Source organism: Annulohypoxylon maeteangense (assembly GCF_022496945.1).
Source record: "Annulohypoxylon maeteangense strain CBS 123835 unplaced genomic scaffold GGS22scaffold_18, whole genome shotgun sequence".
Taxonomy (NCBI): domain Eukaryota; kingdom Fungi; phylum Ascomycota; class Sordariomycetes; order Xylariales; family Hypoxylaceae; genus Annulohypoxylon; species Annulohypoxylon maeteangense.
Window position 1 is genome coordinate 226,020 of NW_025953265.1, and position 21,325 is coordinate 247,344.

General features: G+C 47.8%; 6 protein-coding genes across 6 annotated transcripts; 2 read left to right on the top strand and 4 right to left on the bottom strand.

Moving 5' to 3' along the window:
• Nucleotides 1–908: 908 nt before the first annotated feature.
• On the bottom strand, nt 909–4,764 carry GGS22DRAFT_55142 (uncharacterized protein). Its single transcript, XM_047967400.1, has one exon. The coding sequence runs from the start codon at nt 4,491–4,493 to the stop codon at nt 1,170–1,172; it is 3,324 nt and encodes a 1,107-aa protein (XP_047815530.1). The 5' UTR covers nt 4,494–4,764; the 3' UTR covers nt 909–1,169.
• A 2,822-nt stretch (nt 4,765–7,586) lies between these two features.
• On the top strand, nt 7,587–9,098 carry GGS22DRAFT_181482 (Arginase/deacetylase; the record flags this gene model as incomplete). Its single annotated transcript, XM_047963867.1, has 6 exons — nt 7,587–7,818; nt 7,869–7,959; nt 8,023–8,106; nt 8,158–8,387; nt 8,438–8,856; nt 8,967–9,098. 6 exons carry the CDS (start codon nt 7,587–7,589, stop codon nt 9,096–9,098), a joined length of 1,188 nt encoding a protein of 395 aa, XP_047815531.1.
• A 613-nt stretch (nt 9,099–9,711) lies between these two features.
• On the bottom strand, nt 9,712–10,294 carry GGS22DRAFT_196266 (uncharacterized protein; the record flags this gene model as incomplete). The annotated part of the gene is made up of 2 exons (XM_047965803.1): nt 9,712–9,890; nt 9,973–10,294. 2 exons carry the CDS (start codon nt 10,292–10,294, stop codon nt 9,712–9,714), a joined length of 501 nt encoding a protein of 166 aa, XP_047815532.1.
• Nucleotides 10,295–13,805: 3,511 nt separating this feature from the next.
• Nucleotides 13,806–15,491, top strand: GGS22DRAFT_171637 (uncharacterized protein). The gene has a single exon (XM_047962639.1). The coding sequence runs from the start codon at nt 14,293–14,295 to the stop codon at nt 14,899–14,901; it is 609 nt and encodes a 202-aa protein (XP_047815533.1). The 5' UTR covers nt 13,806–14,292; the 3' UTR covers nt 14,902–15,491.
• Nucleotides 15,492–15,716: 225 nt separating this feature from the next.
• On the bottom strand, nt 15,717–18,031 carry GGS22DRAFT_171638 (uncharacterized protein). Its single transcript, XM_047962640.1, has 2 exons — nt 16,795–18,031; nt 15,717–16,728 (listed from the first exon to the last, which is right to left on the bottom strand). The coding sequence occupies exons 1-2, from the start codon at nt 17,429–17,431 to the stop codon at nt 16,082–16,084; spliced, it is 1,284 nt and encodes a 427-aa protein (XP_047815534.1). The 5' UTR covers nt 17,432–18,031; the 3' UTR covers nt 15,717–16,081.
• A 696-nt stretch (nt 18,032–18,727) lies between these two features.
• GGS22DRAFT_181483 (Alpha/beta knot methyltransferase) lies at nt 18,728–20,995 on the bottom strand (the record flags this gene model as incomplete). The annotated part of the gene is made up of 2 exons (XM_047963868.1): nt 18,728–19,962; nt 20,551–20,995. 2 exons carry the CDS (start codon nt 20,993–20,995, stop codon nt 18,728–18,730), a joined length of 1,680 nt encoding a protein of 559 aa, XP_047815535.1.
• Between the last annotated feature and the right edge of the window lie 330 nt (nt 20,996–21,325).

The window sequence follows — 21,325 nt, forward strand, 5'->3', positions numbered from 1 at the left end:
TCTAAGCAGACGACTGGATGTTGGCAACGGATTCATGGTTAGAACGACATCGAGCTACGATCGCCCAAGGCTTCTCCCACGTCTCCGCGTGTACAGGCTAAGTGTACAACAGAAGCTCTCGCTCTCACGAGAGTAGAGAAAGCATAGTGAAGGGAAAAGAAAAGAAAAGAACAACAAGTCAATTACTCGAGGAACTGTAACTGGATCGACGAACAGCCATGGAACATTGGTTGCGAGGCAAGGCGTTAGGGGGTTACCTTTTCCTGCATTGCCCGAAAAGAATGGCAATTCAAGGCGTTTCTTCGTTTGAGGCATATACCATACCACTTTAGTCAGTAGTTTTTCTGACCGAGAATACAACAATTTTTGTGTTAGACTACGATGCATACATAGGGTGTGGTGACGGTACTAGCAGTATGGGGTATTAAGGTCCAAAATGCTGTAATGTGATCAATGTTTCACTCTTCATTTTCGTTATTCCTCGTTGTCAGATCAAAACATCTATCTCCATACAATACATCACCACCAGCGGCGACGTAAACAAGGCAAGACAGACAAGTACCTAAGCAAAAGCACCAAAAAAACGGAAACGCCCAAAAGCCGAGAAGCAAAGTCTCAATCCAGAGTAGCATAAAACTCATCGTCATTGGTATTCATAGCAGGTTTCTTCTCTTCATTCGTAACTCCGAAGTAAATAAAAAAAGGGGGGGTAACAAATATGCCAAGGAAAAGGAACAACTTCGTCAGTTACATTCCCTCCATTCATCCATTGATTCCCCTTTACACCCTCCCAGTTCTCCGAAACTCTCACATCCAACATGCTGTCCGTAGTAGAAATAGAAAAACCCTTTATCCTTTTTAATCCGGTTTCATGTCGGAAATGAAAACCGGCTAGAAATCATTCGTAACTCAAGTCGTGATGTGGGGGAATATGTAAGGTCGTTTTTATCGTAGCTCGTATGCATCATCAGGGGGTAAATGACAGGTCGTTAAGGGGGGTGGAATTGTTGTTAGTTGTGGTAGGTGTTTAGTAGTAATCATGGCGATGATGATAACGGGAGTATGGAAAGTCATCAGTCAAACACTACACTTAGTCGCAAGACAAAGTCGTCCATCAATAGAACCTATACGAATATAATTCAGAACAAAATCCAGAAATCGCAATGTAACTAGACTCGGATAGGTCCCCGGCGTCGATGTATTTCCGGTTGTTGGTAGTATGTCTTGCCGTTTGCTGAAGATTGGATATTCGATGCAGTCTGATAAGAAGGACCCTTATAACTGTTGCGCTTGATGACCTCGCCTACGCCATCGCGGACTTCGCGCGGCCCACTAATCTTTTGTCGGAGAACCTCGGTACGCTTCTGTCGGCGATGCTCACTCAATCTGCGCTGAAGATTCTGCGGTCGATACTGTTCTAGCTTGTCCTGCCAACTAGGGAAAAGCCTGCGTCCTCTATCGTCCACACGTTTCTCGATGCCCCAAACGCGTCGATTTGAATCGTCAGGAGCAGTTGATGGTCGTCCTTCGGACTCGTAGTCGCGGGAATACCGGCGATTACCCCAGTCAAGACTACTAGAGCTATCATGGTGTCTCATCACCCGAAGTCTACCACTCGGCGTACGCTTGACTGTTCGACGTTCTGGGCTGCGCTGGCCGGAAGCTGTGTAGTGATCTTCATCCTCTATCGGAAGGATGGCAAATGTACGTTTCATTCGTTCGCTCAAACTTCTGCGGCGAGCGACTGGCGGGTACCGATACACAGTATCTACCTCCGGAGGAATATCATGCTCCCAGTCATCGAATTCTTCGTCATCATCATCGAAGGTAGGTCGCCAGAATGGGTGTAATTTAGACTCATCAGGTGGCGAGTCGTCGATTGTTGGATACTGGCGTGGTTTGGCATCCTTACTCTTATCGATAGTGTGATTCTCGGTGGTGTCTTTTCGAAGTGTCCTCGAGAGAGACAGAGTCCGCGAGAGGAAACCAGGTGGCCGAACATTATCAGAGCTCTTGCGAAGGCTAAAAGCACGACGCACTAGGGAAGGTCGTTTTTGGGTCTCTTCAAAGTAGTTTCCAAGCATCTTTTCTTTTTCGGCGGTCGGGGTAAGTCCAGACGGCGTAGCTGGAATAAACTTAATTGCAGGCGGCTCAGGAGGGGCGCGCGGGTTTCTTAGAGGGGAATCTACATCGTCCATCGAAAACTGGGGTTGGGGAGGTGTCGCGGGTGCTCCATCCGGACCACTCGCTATAATTTTAGGAGTGTTTAGGAATTTTCCCGTTCCCGCGACATTTCCATTCTGGGGAGGCTCTAGCTTCCGCAGGGCGTTTGCAGAATCAACAGGATCGGCGGGTTTCGACATATGATGAACCATCAAAACAGATTTGTTTTGGTGTGGGTAAATATTCACCGCCATCGCTTCAGAGATATCTGCCGCAGAGTGAGTCCCGTTTGTCTCGACAGATGCCTGAGAAAATGGGGTGTTGTGCGCTGTCAACCGTTTGCCGAAGAAGGGGTCCCCGTTATTATCGACAAGTGGCCTGTGGTCATGGGAGGCATCTTTGTGCGACTCAACTGATAGAGCCGGCTCAGGTTGTCTCTGATCGGGAGGAGTATTCATATACTCGACGGGAGGCGCACGTTCCACTGTTACATGTGGTGGTGGTTGGTGCTGCTGTTGGTGCTGTTGGTGCTGTTGTTTGCCCTCTTCCTCCAAGAAAGTATTGTGCGCCTTCAAGCTTTCGGCGGTCAGTGATCCAGCACGAGATCCCGCCCTAGACCCATTCCTACTAGTTGGTGCCGAAAGAGAAGATCTACGCATAGGAACGATTGGAGGATAGTCCATGGTTAATTCATCCACCCGAACCGACCCTTCGGATTCCGAAGTTGATCTACCTCTTCGAGACGGTTTGTCAAAATAGGGTGTCAAGTCCTTCACTTTAGAGTAATTTGATAGCGGTGCCGAACTTAAACTATTGCTTCTCTTGGAGTGGTGACTACTCGTAGATCTTAGTGACGGTGGTTCAGTAGCTTTCATCGAGGTTCTGCGATCAGGAATGACAACTACGGGAATTCCTCCGTTCTTCCAAACTTCCTTGCGGGCCTTTCGACTAGCGACAGAGTAAGCCGTATTGGTAGATGCAAGACTTTCTGATCGCACAGTGGTATCGATAGCCCTCCTAGGAGGTCTTGCACGCTGAGCACTGTCCGTCTGGCGAAGGGACGTATTTGCCGATGAGCTCGACGGTGAGATCTCGGAGCTAGAATCCCTAAGGGCCGGTTGTTTTCTGACATGGCGCAACGTCTTACGCCTCTGAGGAGGCGTCCCGACTAAAATAGCCTCTACGACCGTAGAGACCGTAGATCTCGAGGACATTCCGGAGGACCGCCTAACGTCAGTACTTACCGAGGACTCGGAAGTAGACGGCGCGGTCCAACGCGTATCCCTGTTCGTAGATTCCGGAGGTGGTGAGGGTTGCGTATGTAATCGGTCAGATAGGGGCATCGATCGTAAAGCCTTTGTCGCATTGGTCGGAGTAATTGTCACATCCTCAACTACTTCAGCTTTTGATCCATTAGTCTTAGATTGGACACGTCGCTTCTCCACTCTAGCATTCCTTTCGTGTTTACCATCACATCCCTTCTTAGCTTCGCTGGCAGTATTACCCCAGTCACCATCAAAAGCTGAGAATTCTCGTTTCGTCCCAGGTGTAAGATTATCGTCAGACTCGAGACCTAAGCCTAGCCCCACGTCCGCCGCTTTTCTTTGTCTTGCGTCGATTACGCGTCTCGCTACGGTCTGGGTCGCCTTGCTAGAGGTCAGGATGGGTCGAGGTGTCAACTGGAGTTTATCGTCTTCTTCAGAAGACTCCAGGTTTTCGGGTGCTGTGGTGAATGATTCCGCCTGAGAATCCGCTGTGGCCTTAGATGGGACGCGATCTGCTAAAACGGGGCGAGAGGGTCTCGATCGACGCTCGGGCTGCGGAGGGGTCACGTCTGGCGTGGGTGGACTCGTCTGGTGAGGTGGAGTTCTCGGTGTCGTGTCCACTGGGGTGTTTGCAGCACTTCGCACCGGACTACCGACATAGGTCGGACTTGACGGCCGAATCGAGTGGCTTTCCGAAGAAGTACGAGAGTGTGCCGGTGGCGTAGGAGGGAGAGCAGGCCCAGGAACTTTAACGTTGGGACTATCGTCGTGCTTCGGGTCAGTCGGGGTGGACGGTGCTTCTGGCTTCACATGCGATTCCGGGATTGACGTCGTATCGATGGATAGGTCACGGGAATGGCGATTCCTAGTTGTCGAAGTCGGCCGATTATTTCTCGGATGCGGGAGAATTTTATGTTTCTTAAAAGCCTGTGGACTACCATAGATAGGTTTACCAAGTGGAGGTTGATCGTTTAGAGGGTCGAAATAAAGGGTTGTCGACGCCGCGGGCGAGACGGTTTCGGCAGAAGCGAGCATAGTTGAGTGGGAAAGAATAGCATCTATCATTGTTGCCGACAATCTTAAAATCTATTTAGCTGGGTTGCACCAGACCAGATGATCCTTCGCATTGTAGAGGAACGATACTGTTTTGGGGGGCAAGAACTGGTTGCGTATTTTTTTTATAAAAACGAGCACGTAGTCCGCAGGTGCCCCCTTTCAGGTGTTTCTTGTCCTCTGCAAACCCCCTACGTGATGCAGACGCAGGTAGCTCTGAGGTCCTCGCAAAGTCGACCTGCCTGGGGGTGGCTTTTTTGATAAAATGTGCCGACTATTGGACCACTCACAGCGATCGGAACCGAATTGGGGATCAGATCGAAGGTGAAATGCTTAGGACCTTGCAGGACATGTTACAAAAAGCATCTTCCCTAGGCGCTGTCCATTGGACAATATATTCGAGGAAGCATAAAAAATTGAATCAGATGTTTAAGAAATATTACGGCTTGCGACAGCAATAAGCCACAGTATATCAGACGAACAGATTAAAAGACCGGAGTAGGATAGATAGATTCTAACAAGCAAAATGTGTAATGTATAATGTGTAATGATCTATGAAAAGAACCTTGAACGGACTGTGGACAGTGGATTCTGGACTTCTGGCATTAGTTCCAAGGTCCAAGGTTGCGCAAAGCACTATCAGGAGACGTATCGTATATGTGTATTGTATTGTATGTAGGTATGTATGTATGTACTTTCAAGGTTTGCGACTGCAACGAATAAATGACTTTAATTGAGTGCAGCTGATAGCCCTGGAGACGATGTCGGGTCCTTCCCACTTCCAACCTTCCTTCACGCACTAAAACACTAAAACACTAGTGAATGAGGAACGGCTCGAGGAAACAACGTCAGAGAATTGAGTTTCTTTCCAGGTGCCCCTCCTCCCCTGTTCCCCTGCTCAAAGATAGAGGAGAAGGATGGATGGTTCTTGTTCGGAAGTCGGGGGCTGGGGGGCTGGGAAGTGCTGAAAGTGTTCGGCATCTAACCTTAGTTGGTTAGTGCTAGAATCTTTGCTAGCTTCTAAAAGGCACCTGAGGGTTGTTACTGGCTGTACTACATAACGTCAAGCTCACATGTATGATACAAGCGAGGAACAACTTCCCGGATAAGCGTAGTTCGATTCCTTGTTTTTTCCACTTTCTTTTTACTTTCTCCATGTCCGTTGGAGTACTTGGAGTACATATGTACATCTTCCGAAAGAGAAGACGAGGTAACGCAATTAGGACCTCGACATCTACGATCCTGCCTAGATCTGGCTCGTTACATTAGATATTTCGTACATGATCCTTTGAATCTCTAAATCTCAGACTTGCTGCGGGTGTTGGCGCGGGCGCGTGCACTACGCATCACAGCAGAGAGAGAGAGATACGTAAGTATATGCGCCCAGTCTCCGACGAAAGAGACGAGAAACTAACAAGTTACGTTGTATCGTCGAAGTATGGGAGCTGGGGAGTTAGTATGGAAGTGTGGGAGGTCGACTTATTCTTCATCTGCAGCTATGAGTGGATCATGACCATCTTTTCTGCAGCCACTTAAGTCACCAGGACAAATGAGCTTCTCGAACTGCACAAGGCTGTTCGGCCTCATGCCAGTCTTGCTTAGCCTGCAGACATCTCGAGACGAATCAGATGGAGCAATGCACGACACCCTAGACCGACGTGCGACTTCGCCGTCGTCTGGGTCCCAACATGGTCAAAAGGGCGGCTGGCGTTTCCCACACCTCTCACACCTCTTAGAAAAGGACACACAAAAAGAGTGCGACGTTCTAGGCGCATAATATACGCATACCATACCTGTACCTACTACATAGTAAGTACGCATACCTTACGCATAACCGGAACCATACGGCCCTTCCTCCTCAATCCATCCAAATCCCAAGAATATTTAATGAGCCACGGTACTACTAATCAAATACGAATAAATATAAAATCCCATCGTCATGACGAAATCCCTATTCCCAAGGATTCGGCAATGGTGGGGGCTGTAGGACTGTCGGGAAAAACATGACAAGCTGTCGCTGCGACTCACGGTCGCAGAATCGAAGGCCACAGTTCCAATTTAATTAATCCAATCCAGCAAATATTCTTACTATTGAGGTACAGAAGGGAACATCGACGAGTGGCATGAATGGTAAGGGGAAATGGCCAGATCGCCCCCTTTTTAATAATCAGGAGAGTCCACTAAGACGACGAATCACTACATGAAAAGCAATACGATACAGTACCTAATACGATACGATACCAACAGACCTGCAGGTATCCGTCTTGAAACGGACCGTAGACCTACCCACTTCCTTACTCATCGTACGGATATATCTTTATAATAGAGACATGCAGATCTATGTTCTTATCTCAGTGGCTATCACTATATCACTCCTTCGCGCTCGTAACGCCTGGCCGGGGAAGAGGACTAGCCGACCCGGCAGTTCGCAATTCGCAATCAGCTTTAACCTACCTATCTTTTGGCCAAGTCTGTCGAATCCTGCCACGTGGGATTTCTACTTTCGGTCCCCTATCCGAAAAAGGCACACAAATATAATCTATATAAGTCGTCGGACCCCTTTCACTTCCGCCAATGCCCATGCTTCATTTCTCATGCTGATAGCTAGAGCATATAACCTATAATAAGATGAGTGAGTTGTCCCTTCATGCAATGCCGCAAGAACTTACCTAGTCTGTGAACTCAAACAGTATAGATCTTAGCTCACGAAGCTTTATCTAATGCCCCCGCATTCGAAGAGCTATGTCATTAGTGCTTGTAGCCGTCTCCGACTATCTAGTTACCTAACAAGAAACCTCTGGATGACATCTACTGGCATATACTGACATCTCCACTATGCAAGTCAAGCATCGATCTCCAGTCGAGATGGATCTTTCCAGCAATATTCTACTCTCTCAGTGGACGAGAATAGTTCATGATAAGCTCCCGGCCTTAGTCGAGCATTGCCATCATTGCGGCATTGATATCGGTGTTCTATCGGTAAGAGAAGATCTTAGGAGTAAGCCGTAGATACACAAGACTTATAATGGGATGAATTCCCATAGGATGATAGAAGTTCCAATTTCTTGCATATGTGCTATGTTGTGAGAATCGACAGTTTTCAATATGTTGACGGCTCTCTTCACTCTTGGCTATGTAGCTTATGCTACCGCCCATGGAACGCATGATAATCAGAAGACGCTCTCCGGTCCGCATCAGTCTTTGTGGTATAACACCCTTCCTGGTGATGGTGGAACACAGGCCGATTCGGTCTTCTCTGGGATCACAACGTTTGGACGCTTGCCGTACCAGCCTTGCCTTGGTCATGATGACATAGATTATGATCTCGCCTTCATTGGTTGGTCAATTGGATATGGTTATAGACCCTTACACTAACTAAGGGTCAAGGTGCTCCTTTCGATACCGGTACATCATACCGACCTGGTGCAAGATTCGGTCCTTCAGGTATTCGTCAAGGATCACGACGTCTAAATCTCTAGTATATAACCTTTTATATCCATATACGACGTTACCCTTACGGTCAGCTGACCTTATGATGCAGTGGAGGTTACAACGTCCCGTTAGACACGAACCCCTTTAACTCATGGGCAAAGGTCCTCGACTGCGGAGACATCCCAGTGACATCGTATGAACAATATTCCATATTCCATCCAACACTTTTCTAATCAAGTCATAGTTACGATAACACATGGGCCCTCAAGCAGATCGAGGAAGGCCACTACAACATCCTATCCCGACCACCAAAGACAGCCTGGGACAAGCCCGGACCATCTAAGAAGGGAAAGACTCTACCACGAGTCATCACCCTCGGCGGCGACCACACCATCACCCTCCCACTCCTCCGCTCCATCAACCGAGCATACGGCCCCGTCTCCGTCATCCACTTCGACAGCCATCTGGACACCTGCAAGTCCCCCCTCCCTTCCCCAACCCCCTAACCGCTAACCCCACAACAGGGCGTCCCAAAGTCTTCGGCGGCTCCCCCTCCGAAGTCGCCAGCATCAACCACGGGACATACTTCTACCACGCAGCACAAGAAGGTCTTCTCGCGAACGACACCAACATCCACGCAGGCATCCGCACGACGCTCAGCGGGCCCTCGGACTACGCCAACGACGGGTACTGCGGGTTCGCGATCGTCGAGGCGCGCGAGGTCGACACCATTGGCACTGATGGCATTATCAAGAAGATACTGGAACGTGTGGGCACGGAGAAGCCCGTTTACTTGTCGCTTGATATCGATACCCTGGACCCGGCTTTTGCGCCGGCTACGGGGACCCCGGAAACTGGGGGGTGGAGTACAAGGGAGCTGAGGACGATTTTGAGGGGGCTGGAGGGGGTTAATTTGATTGGGGCGGATATTGTTGAGGTTGCTGTGAGTGTTTCTCTCTTTTTTTTTTTTCAAGTTATATCCTACGTTCAATGGTGACTTGGCTTGGGATGATGATGGTGATGAATGCCACTGCTGACATATTTTATGACTAGCCTGCCTACGATACGAACGCTGAGCACACCACTATGGCGGCTGCGGATGCGTTGTATGAGATCATGAGCATCATGCTTAAGAAGGGTCCCCTTAGCAATATGATTGCCAACAGCACGGAGGAAGAGCTGTGAGATTGACCTCTACGCTATAGTTCCCAGGTTAGTTCTAGTGATCTATTGAGTGGAGTGTTTACTTGATTGAGAGGCCGCAATAGGGGTTATGGGATGTGGCGGGGGTGTAGCGAGTATATATGCATGGTTAGGTGTTGAGGATAGGGTGGTTGTAGGTCAATGACGAGAATTTCGGGTTAAGGGGTTATACCCGAGCAGTTTTGGTAGCTGGAGTAGTATTCGTAGGGTTAGAGCAATATTACTGAGATAAAACACTATGATCTCGAGCTGTGCGTGATCTGCAGGGCAAGCCCTGGTGGCGCTGATATAGCACGGGAGTTTCGGGATTGGAGTGAAAAGCAGATTGAGAAATTCATTCGATAACGACTGTAAGTATTTGAAAAGGCAAGAATATAACATGCGACAGCGACCAATTCTCACTACATATTCCTCAAGACATCTAGTTGCCCCTTAAAATCTATATTAAGTATTCCCTCAAAGGGACTGAAATATACCCTTTAACTAACACATTCCAAAATAATCTAATTATGTAGAATCGAATACCATGTCCTCCCCCTCGCCATTTTAGAAATAATCAACCGCCACATTATCCTCGTCCAGCAAACCGTCCGATCTAATTGTACGTAACATTGAGTTCAGACTCGCAGAAAAACATCGAAGATCCCTCCAGATTAACGAAGTTACCACCATCAGGGCACCTCAGATAGAAAACCTTCGATCTATTCTCGTAGCATTGGCCAGTCTGCCTCCCGTCCACGTCGAACATGGCGAATCCGCGATCCTTGTAGATGGCTGGATAGGCATCAACCACGTTAGCATAGCCCCATTCTCATATCTTTACCCTGGGAGGGGAATGGTTGCGGTCATGACTTACTGTGATGGCCGGGCTTCCCTGCGCCGGTGTTAAACTCGACGATATCAAGGGGGTCTCTGAAGTAGGGCGAGGCGACCCTGTTACCAGGGACGGTGCGCATGCCGACGTGTTTGCCGCTCACGTCGTCGGTGTCAGAGTAAATCATCGATTTCTTGTGTTGATCACAGCTGATCTCGGGTTCCTTGTGGAATATAGCACCGTGGTTGTTGCCGCCGACGACGGATGGCACACCTGGCACTTCTCTAGACATATAGCTGATCCAGAAGTCGGCCATAGCTCCAGGGGCGGCCGCGGCGGCGATTGCGATGATAGAGAACTTCATGTTGAGAAGGGGGGTGGTATATTAGTTGATACGCGTAAGTTTAAGATGAGAATGAGAGATCTCCGTGCTCGGGAAAGTTACCACAATGTGGATGATGAACCTGACACTGAATGTTCTGAGTAACTGATGACGAGTAGCAACATATCAGGTAGAACGAGGTCATACTGGCCTTCTTATATCTTATTTCTTCAACCATCGGTTCACAGTGAAGACGTACATCTACGATGCCATTGAGCTACAAACGGAATGTGCCACCATCAACGCATGTTTGTGATCGTCTATTACCTCCTTAGGTATCCAGATAGGAAAGTAATCTTCCATAATGATACTAGTTATCCATTATGATGTCGTCGTGTAATGTTTGTTTTCATATACCATACCTATGTTTTCCAGAATATTCTGTACGATATAGCCGTTCATAAATCAAGGGTCTTGGTCAGCTTAGGCGGCCCAATTCCTAGTCCTGTACACATAGAGAGTTACGGTGTAGGCTATTCCCTGCGAGGGGAGTACAAGACCGTTGATCCAGAATAGATCAGGTACCTATCTGATGGAAATTCCTGCTATTGTGCTTTGGAGTTTCTTTGGGATGATGGGTATCTGTCATCTATCTTGAAGTAAATTTGTCCTATCACAAACCCTCATAATTGGATATTCTAGTATAGCCTCTCTAGAAATGTATGATGGCTACCAACTCAACACATCGTAGAGCAAATCCAGAGTTATCCACAAGTCTGTCCATTATAGTTACCCCAGATCTGTCATCCTCATTGAACTTTACTGTACTACCTGGACCTCATGTCTGGTAACTGTCAACAGTCTAGACGTCCTCCTACCGAAAACCATTTCAGCCCCAATAATCGGACCGAGAAGTTTCAAGTCTGTAGGTACGATTAAAAACACGACTGAATTTGGACTCGTATTCTAACGAAGACAGGCAAACAAGGGGTAAGATCGACCAGATCCAAACTCCTTGGAGTTTGAGTGACACAGGCATGTGCTGTGCGATGTTACCTACTGGGTGGGCAAATGTTCCACTGCCTACGCGGTGTAATTGTTAGTCTGTATAGATATCATATGTGCTACTATAAGATTCTCGGCAACTGGTCTAGAAATAGCTTCATAGGATCTGTTTGGGAGATTGCAGTAATCGAATAGGAAGAAGATCATCTATTATTGCATGCATCAATGGGGACAATGATTGGACAGCTGTTTGATGGGAAAGACCACAGACCCATCTGGATAACTGACTTAGCTGTCAAAGAAACAAGCTCAACCATGATCTTGATCATGTATGTAGCATTGATGTTGCGTTTTCAGGAACCGAGAAAGCAAGTTTCCAACGGGAAGACCGAACGGGGATTTGTTTGCAATGGCGACCCACGATAGAACAATCCTAGAAAAATATCTCAAAGCTGTAATATATGGTAGAAAGACTGGTCGATAATTAGAATGCATACGCATCATATATACCGAGAGTGTCGGCTCCAGGGCACCTCGGCCGTATGAAGCTCATCATACACTGAATTCCACAAGTGTATGGTCTTCCTAGCACATCTGCGAAGACAGGCACCCATAGATATACCAAGCAACATATTTTCATCCTAAGTCTTTCCTAGATAGAGGATAACTCCTTTTCGACAATGCCTCGTCCCAACCTAGAAGATAATATCACTCGGCGATGAGCATGGCCTGATTCGATAGGCCCCTAATGAAAAGGGGGGTCATCTTCGAGAAATAGGGATAACTAGATGGAAAAAGATCAAGGTAGTAGATACCACCCACAGAATTATGCTCGCCGACAAGATATATGAATGGTATGACAAATAGTCGATGCCTAGGCGATAGGCAACTTGAGTTTAAGGGGATAGTATGAGCCCGGTTTCTTATTAGAACATAGTTCCGTACAAGGAAACTAGGCTCTGGACAGACCCTTAACATGTGAAGATAATTGCAGAGATACCCGTATTTAAAGAACCAGCTAGGCTAAATGTAGAGTGTTTGATTATGGAAATAATTTAGTATTTTAAAGGGAAATACTGGCTGCAGAGCTGTTAGTTGGTATATATGAGGCTTTGAGCAGTCATATGGCCGCCATCGGTCCAAGCGGTTGTAATGAAAGGGGTTTTTGTTTGGTTGGAGCCAGCAAGCCGCGGCTATCATCGACGACAATGCCATATAAGAACATTTACTTAGATTGATTGGATATGCCCTAAGGGAAATATTACATTCTTCGAGTGGGCTCGTTGGCCCTTGTACTTGGTCCGTTCTGAGGGACATGTAACACAAAACTCTCAAGAGTGAATCTCGAGCGCTGATAAAGGTTAGAAGGGTTCTTTAGAAATTGAAATAAACTATTTCGAATTTCCTGGATTCGTTGGCTGTGAGATGTTAGACTGAAGGATTTGAACGTTGAAGGAGTAGTAAGAAGCTTAAGGATCCTGGAGACTAGGTGACAGCTCTTTCCCGGCAGTCAACAAGCTTTCGGATAGATTCCTATGTCGTGCTTAAAGTGGGGGAATGGTGGCGGAGCTTGGCTGGGGTTGGTTGGTAAATTTAGACTCTTCAGGGATTGTGACGTCAAGTAAGGGAAAGCGGCTAGCTGAGAAACTAGGGTTCTAGCGTTAGCTCCCGATCTCGGTAGTAGACTTAATTGACTTGTCTAAGACATCAAACGCCAGAACACGCCAGAACACGGCATGGCGGCTGGGGATTCCCGAATACTCCGAAGAAATCAATTCACCGGTAACTTAAAGGTGATCAGACCTTTGATTGTAAGTTTAAGCTGGCCATGCAGACATGTTGTCGCGCAGGGACTATCTTGCCTTGAACTAAACTGTCTTCTCTTGACAGTTTCAGAGAATGGACTCCAGGGTCGTGCTGACGACCTCGTTTTGCACGTAATCAATCGTTCATGCAAAAACGAGGACGCCACGTTGCTATCCGCACACTAAAACGATTTATCCCTTGGCAATATTCAAAGTGTACTGGCGATGCGCCCTTCGACAAAAGTCCTTACATAGCTGCATAGGTACCTACCTACTAAGTAGGTACATATGAATAACTACTATCCGAATAAACGCCTAATGTTTGCTACAAGTCAGGTGCATCTCAAAGTAGGGCACCATTAGAAAAATCAACTCAGTAAAAATTACCTATGGCTTGCCTGCTTGTGACGCATGAGAAGTCTTTCATGTGCGGGTTTAGAACAAGTTTGCAAGAAACACTTCGTAATAATTGGGTGGCTCAGAATTCCAGATGACGCAGCGCCACATCGAAAATGTTCTAAATCGGTTCAGATGTGGCGTCCTTTTACCCTGGCAGCTGCCTGGATGCAGATGGTTACCTCCTTCAGCCTCCTTTGCAACTGCCCAGGTGGTTTGTTGCATTTCACAGCCGCGATTGGACCACTTTTATTCCCTGTTATCGATAGCTGCCGGGCGTGCCGGTAGTGCGTAGTCCAGCCATTTTGAGACATTCTACCAACCTAAACCAACCTAAGCCGAGTATTCTTCTGGAAACATCCACTTTCGTACAAAGTCCACGCGTATGATGGAATACCCCGAGGTGGCCCGTCAAATGTCAAATGCCAGGAGCGCATAGCATGACATGGCATAACCGATGAGATCGTTAGTTGCCTCAGTCGCCTCCGTCTGCGTAAGCTGTTTAAGGTTTGTATAAAGCTTGGCCCGGGTCTCCTTCATCTAACGGACTTCTGATATGTTGGTATACTACCATCTTGACCAAGCGCCTATATAAGTGATTCCATTTGATTATCTCTTTGGTTAGTTCCGGACACTCACTACTCACATATAAACGAGTGTTATTTCTGTCTATTTCCGTCTATCACTTACAACTTACAACTCTCAACTATCGTGAGATCTTATATAAATAGTACTTCGAATCGATATCTCGAGTCATCTCACTAGAGCCCTTTCTCTAGCTTACTACTCTATTATACACCCCAGTTCACTACAGTTACCAGACTACCTACGAAAATGAAGGCCTCATCTATCCTCACTCTTTTCGCGGCTACCGCCGCTATGGCTCAATCCCAGAGTGGCAGCTCTGCCGCTTCGGGAGCCTCTGCTACAGCTGATAGCACCAACGCTGGAACAAGTGCTGCTGTCCAAGCCTCAAGCGCTGCTTCCGAAAGCAGCTCAAGCACTGTCGGAGGAACAAGCGCCGTAGTTGCTGCGTCGAGCAGCTCCAGCTCTTCTGCCGCCGTCGCTACTGTCGCCACTGTTGCTACCGTTGCTTCTGCCGCGGCCAGCAGCTCGTCCTCAAGCGCCTCGGTTCCCACAATTCTATCCGCTGCAACAGGAACTGGAGTGACTGTTTCTGCTGTCGCCTCTGGCACCGCCGGTACAGCCGGTACCGGCGCTGCTTCGGCTTCTTTCAGCTCTGCCGCCGGCGTCAACGCTACTCTAGTAACAAGCGCTACGGGCAGTGGTCAGGCTACCGCTACACCCACCGGCCCAACCACCACATTCGCCACTGGCGAATCTGCTACTGGAACTGCCGTGCCAGATTCAAGTGCATTCCAAACTGGCAGCAACAGCCTGTTGGCTCTCGTCGGCTTTGCTGCGGCGTTCTTGCTCTCCTAAGCGGACGGACTAGGAGACAGACGAATATAATATGCGGACCCGAGCACCAGATTACCACCACACGCTTAGCACTTACCTGGATACATAGTATCTACCCGCATACTACTAAATTCTGAATTTTCCTTCGATTACTTGTGGTCACAACATACCAACCGAACCAGGCTGGCCCTCGGGAGGCTGGTGGGCTTGGTTAACACCAGTCGTTCGTCATCACACCTCTTCTTAATACAATTTGGTCGGGTCTAAGCTTCATACTTTTGAAACAAAAAGTTGGGATGGTGGTGACGTGGTCTCGGCTTAATAGTGGTAAATTGGCATAGGGTCCCGGTCAGCATCGGCAGGCGTTGCGGCAACATTCTTTGAGATTAGACTTGGACTTGGGACATCCCGATTACCCCCACCTTCGACTTGGCTTGTCGGATATGAGTTTACGGTCGAGGTGGTTTTTTGGATGGTTAAGAAACTTGGTTACTTGTAATTACCCCTATTTAGAGTTGAGAGTTGCTTCGGCTGGTTTAATAGGGTCTGGTATAAGTAGTTTGGTTCAACGAATAGAATTGTTGATGTTATAATATAAATGAATTAACTTACACCTGTTTTACTTACTAATGTGACTGATCGATTGTATAAATAAGACCCCCTACTATAGACTTACGAATAGTTTCAGGGGAAGTGTTTTGAAAGCCTTGGTATATACGATTTATTATTTACCCCTTGGAATTGCGTTTGAACTCTCCCCTTACAGCTCACGAAACAATACCAAGATTCAAATCGTCTCTAATGTTTTCTCATATATAATTTCTACTCATTATCATCCTATCCATTCTCTTTCAGCCACATATGCGCAAGTGGGACCACGCAATATACGTAATATGTATGTAAAAACTCCGTCGAACTTGAAATATGACTGATCAATAAACCATGTTCTCATCTAATAAGAATCGTAATGCTTTTAACTCCGTCCCATGCTGATGTGAATGTAAATGCAATAGCGCTTCCTTCGCAAATGCTGCGTTGCCTCTTCGATCTATATGCAATGGCCCCTTCTATGATGTCTCTCTTTCTGTCTCTCTCGCTCTGCCCGAGTCTATGTTCCGTCTTCCTTTCTTTCGATGGTCTCGTCGCTTAGGGAATAACTGGTCTCCAGCCCTGCAATCAGTATTTCAAACCACCACCTCACTCAAACAAACCCCCAAACCAAACCCCCCACCACAACCCCAGCATTCACCCACCCCCACACACCTAACCCACACCCGCGTCCAACCCCCCCCGAGCTAGGCAACTCCTTCAACACAGTCGCCGTAGCCGTACTCGCACTAAGCGTACAACTCGCCGTGCCACACCCATACCCATCCGGACAACACCCCGGCGTCGGCCCCGCCCCCTCGCCACACATAAACCAACCCGCCGCACACGTCGCCGTCGCGGTTGCCGTGGCAGCCACCGCCTGCGCATCGCTCAGCGGCACCACGATCGTCGCGCCGTTCGCGTTGACAATCGTGGTGCTCGGCGCCGCCGCCGGACACGACGTCGTGCTGCAGTCGCGCCCGGTGCGGCAGCACCCGCCTCCGGCGCGGGCTAGACAGGGGTAGAAGCCCGTCGGGCAGTACGAGGTGCTGGGTGTAGGGGATGAGGAAGGGGGGGTGGTGGTTAGAGCGGAAGACCCGCTTGTGGGGCGGTAGGGCGGGATGCCGCCGGAGGCGGTGATGGTGGTGGGGTTTGTGACGGTTGCGGTTGTGGTTATTATTTGGGTCGTTGGCGATATGGTGGTCATGGGGGAGGTGAGGCTGCTGCTTTGGGTTATTACTGAGACGGCGCTTGCTATGCCTTAAAGGGGGGGTGGTTAGCGGATTGGTCGGTTGGTTTGGATAGGGGGGAGGGGAGGGGGCTTACATCCTACTTCCGCACACACGAAGCCCGCGATGCAGCACCCGCCGCCGACGTTGGCGGGACAGGCTGTGGCGCCGCTTGCGCATGCACCGACTGTTACGCCGCAGTTTTGCCCGACGGGACAGCAGCCTACGTTTCCTGCTTCGGGCGCGTTCGTGACGACGAAGCATGTGGTGCGGCTTGCGCAGCAGTAGTTCGGTTGGTCGATGTTCGTGCAGCTGTGGGTGTCGGACGGACATGCAAACTGCCGGCCTTGGAGTTTGGATAGGATGTCGCGGCTACGTCGAAACTCGCTCACTCCTTCGTTATAGTCCTCCCCATCTTGTCCTTGCCCCTCTGCTTCTGCTGCTCGTGGTTCCGGTGAACGGTAGTGATAGTCTAAGTGTCGCGGATACGGGGGAAGGAACGGCACGGCGGCGGAGCTGTTGCCGGAGAGAAGGAGCTCTTCGGAGTCTTGTCGGGGGAGCACTTGCGCCGGCGCGGGGCCGAAGGCGTAGTATTCTGGAAAGATCTTCTCGCCCTCGTCGAGGGACATCTTGCGGATTGCTGTCGGGTGATGTTGCGCAAGTGTTTGGGTCGCGGCTGCGAGGAGGACGAGGAGGGAGGGCGGGAGGCTGAGCATGGTGTTCGAGAGATACATTGTCGCGGACTTGAGGTTGATGTTGTTTATTGCTTAGTAGTTCGGTAGGTAAGTCTATCTTTGTTTGTATGAGAAACAAAATATGTTTCTGTCGGTACCTCGCTAGGTATTCAAGTCGTCTACAAGCATTTGGATTGTCGGTGTAGTTTGTGAGTACGGAAATACGCTAAATAGGTAGGGCGGTGACGTTGCGGACGATGCAGGTGCGGCTGCACAACGCGACGGGTTTGCCTTATCGTCAGCTCGGTCCAATACGTGGGAGCATCGGAATGAATTAAAACATCGTCATCGGCACTTTTCTTTTTGTGTAACTTATTTCCTTAAGAAAGATCAAGATTAGTTCTTTAGGAGAATTTATTTATTGAATGGAGCTCAGAGAGGGACCGCCAGTTCTGGTCCCGGCGTCATCAACAAACAACTCAACCAAAGTGGCTGGGTCTAAGGATCGACAAGGATCGTATTCGAGTCCCGACTTTGACAACGCATAAAAAGGGGCCAACACAGTTCACAATTTTCTCAACGTGGAAATTCAAAAGACATTCGAAATACTTCAAGACTTAGAAGACTAAGGAATTCTAAAATAGGTACATAAACGAGGACGATGAAGCGATGCAAGATCGTTGATGCAAGCCAATAGAAACTAGAATTTAGGTCATCAATCCAGATATTCGGTAACAGATCCGAACCCTTGTATGTATATCAAGCTCTATGATAATCAGCATTAAATATGCGACCACTTACTCTTCTACATTTTCTAACATTTATCCATTCCTCAGAGGCTGCTTTATTTATTTATTTAGAATAATGAGTAAAGAGTGAATTTAGGTAGGTTACAAACAAAACATCGTGTTTCAATGTTGCATTATATTCCCAATGAGGAAAGCTTCTAGAAATGCAGGACCCTGCATAGGATCGACCGGGAACTAATACCGGAGCTACATTCAGAAATAGTAGCACGAAGTAAATAAAGTCATGTCTCATTTATCTCGTAGCATAGGGAGTTAACATGATCTACGATATAATAGCTAGAAATACCAAAGACCGGTTAACGAACATACTTCTGAAGGTTTGAGGTTTAACTTTTTAATTTTGTATTTTGAGTGGAGCTAAACACCACTCCCAGATCTGTGTACGCAGACCAGGTAGACTAGATGTTACAGGATACTATGTAGTAATCCGAAAATAGATGCGCCGACCCCTCTCGTAAAAGATTTTGATGATCAGATAACTCATTAGACCGGATTGGTATCGTCTAAAAGGCATTTCTATGCGTAATGTTACAGTAGAGCTCTGTGCTCAGTTCCACAGTGCGTCCGACTCCGATTCCGATTCCTTTTCATTAATCTCAAGTATTTTATCGAATTGACCTCCAGAATGTTGGTTCTTCAGGAAAGCAGAGCAAAGAATACCCGTCGCCACGCCAACATTGAGACTTTCCACAAGAGGAGAATTGGCATTGTTTGGTATCGATACCTCGTAATCCGCCAGACGCCTCGTGTCTTTCGTGAGTCCTTCACCCTCGCTTCCGACCACTAGGATCGTGGGGCTAGTAGACAACGGATCATATGTATCCACCCTATCCAAGAAGAGATGTTTGCCTCCCTTAGGCCGACCAGTGGGCGCTACTGCAGCATATACAACCCAGTCGTTCTCCTTAGAACGAGTAAGGAAATTAAGAATAGAGTCGACGGAAAATAGCTTCATGACTTCGGAAGCACCAGCAGAAGCTTTAGAAGCTATAGAGTTCAAAGTGGCTGAGTGGCCTTTGGTGATACCGATCGCATTGACACCTAGGAATGCTGCTGTCCGCAAGATAGAACCCAGATTTCCTGGATCCTGAATTCGATCCAACAATAGAATAAATGGTTTTCTATTGGCCGGCAGGTCGCACCTGATGAAATCGTCGGTGCCATTGATCTGGGCTTCCTCAACGGATTGATGATTTAGCATGACATGGAATCCTTTCTCCGCAAGAGCGCCTAGGTGCTTGACTGGCAGCTGGGGCAATGGAGATGCCTCGAGGATACAACCATTATGTGGTCGACCCTCACTCATCTTATCCATCCTTCGTAGGCCATCAGAATCTATTACTTGTACGACGGGGATACCGGCTCGGGTAGCCTGTCTTTCAAGACCAGCGGTTTGAGAAATGTCTTGACGATTCTCGCCACAATATAGATAGAGTTTATAAATTTGTCGAGTCGTTTTCCTCAGCACAGCATCAACTACAGACCTGCCGTATAGAAATTGGGATGCTGCAGTGGTGCGAGGAATGCGAATAGGGCCCTTGTCATGGTCTTTTAATCCAATCCGGCGGACAGCGGGGTGTTGGTCCTCTTCATCGTTTTGCGGCTCTCTCGAGGACTGAAAATTGCGCTCCTCTCTTTTATTCTCCTGGTCCTCTTGATTACCCCATTCATTTCGAGTTGGCCTATCGTCACTCCCTACTCTAGTAAAATCTCTTCTCCCAGATGATCTGTCGAATGATCTATCGGATGGTTTGTCAAACGTCCTGCCGGGTGTTGATCTGGCTGAGTCCCTCCTCTCGAATGACTTGTCGGGCGATCTATCAAATTTGCCAAATGTTGATCTAGGTGAATCTCTCCTCTCGTATGGCTTGTCAAACTTCCTGTCGGATGTTGATCCAGCTGAGTCTCTCCTGTTGTACGACTTTTCGAACTTTCCGTCGGACGTGGATTCAGTAGAGTCTCTTCTCTCATATGGCTTGTCGAACTTCCTGTCAAATGTTGATCCAGTTGAATTTCTTCTCTCATATGGTTTATCAAACTTCTTTCCAAAGGTCGATCTTGTTGAATCTTTCCTTTCATATGGCTTGTCAAAGTTTCTGTCAAATGATGATCCATTTGATCCAGCTGAATCTCTCCTCTCATATGGTTTATCGAACTTCTTGTCAAATGTCGACCCAGTTGAATCTCTCCTCTCGTATGGCTTGTCGAACTTCTTACTGAACGTCGATTTGGTTGAGTCTCTCCCGCCAAACGTATTAGGCGCATCAGAACGGGCTGAGTATGACGATGATCGTGGCTTCTCCCGTCCTTCTGATTGCCTTCCCCTAGGAGCTGAGCGAAAGTCTCTCGGTTTTGACAAAGATGATCGACCTGACGATCGATCTGAACCCCCAAGAAAAGTGTTCATGAATTGTTCTGGTGTCAACCTATCGCTTTTCTCGGCCGGAAACCCCTTTCCCCTTTGATTTGAGCCGGCTTTCAGCTTATACACTAGACTCTTCTTTCCAAAAGAGTCATCTGGGTCATAGAAACGTGCCTGTCTCGATTTTGGTTTCGGTCCCTCGTCCAAGATAAGCTTTTTCCCCTTTCTGATTTTGAAGTCAGGTCGGTTTGAAGGGGAACTTCTTGACCCAGTAGGTGTCAAGGAAGACTTGTTAAAACCTTGGGGCCTAGATTTCTCTGAATTGCGCAGTCCGCGATGGATGGCAGAGAGGGAAGATGCTCTAGAGAGAACATTGATAGGCGTGAGGGAAACCTGGCTTCTAAGTAATATATGAGGTCTACAACGTAAACACGAAGAATTGAAGGAAATCATCGCATATTTCAGTCATTGACTGGAAAAAGGTGGAAGAAAACTTCCAATAATACAAATGATGGCAAAATATATTTAAAGCTAAGGAATTTTTCTAAGTATCTATGTAGATATCCATGTTATCGGGACGCTAGAGCTTATCGATTATCTTATCCACGATCTCATTAACAACCATCTGAAATTTTTGTCTTGGCGCCATGCTGCGTAGTGGGGCAGCGCCAATTCCCAAATCAGTTAGACCCATTCTGCCGCTTCACTTAGACCGGGCTGCCGGGGTACTTAGCTTAGGTACTGGGGTACATGTGTAAGTGCTTCTATTAACGGAACGCGTGA

Coding starts and splice junctions, on each gene's coding strand:
- GGS22DRAFT_171637 (XM_047962639.1), top strand. CDS start 14,293: ATGAAGGCCTCATCTATCCTCACTCTTTTCGCGGCTACCGCCGCTATG.
- GGS22DRAFT_171638 (XM_047962640.1), bottom strand. CDS start 17,431: ATGTATCTCTCGAACACCATGCTCAGCCTCCCGCCCTCCCTCCTCGTC. Junction 16,729..16,794: donor CGTGTGTGCGGAAGTAGGAT/GTAAGCCCCCTC, acceptor CCCCCCTTTAAG/GCATAGCAAGCGCCGTCTCA.
- GGS22DRAFT_55142 (XM_047967400.1), bottom strand. CDS start 4,493: ATGATAGATGCTATTCTTTCCCACTCAACTATGCTCGCTTCTGCCGAA.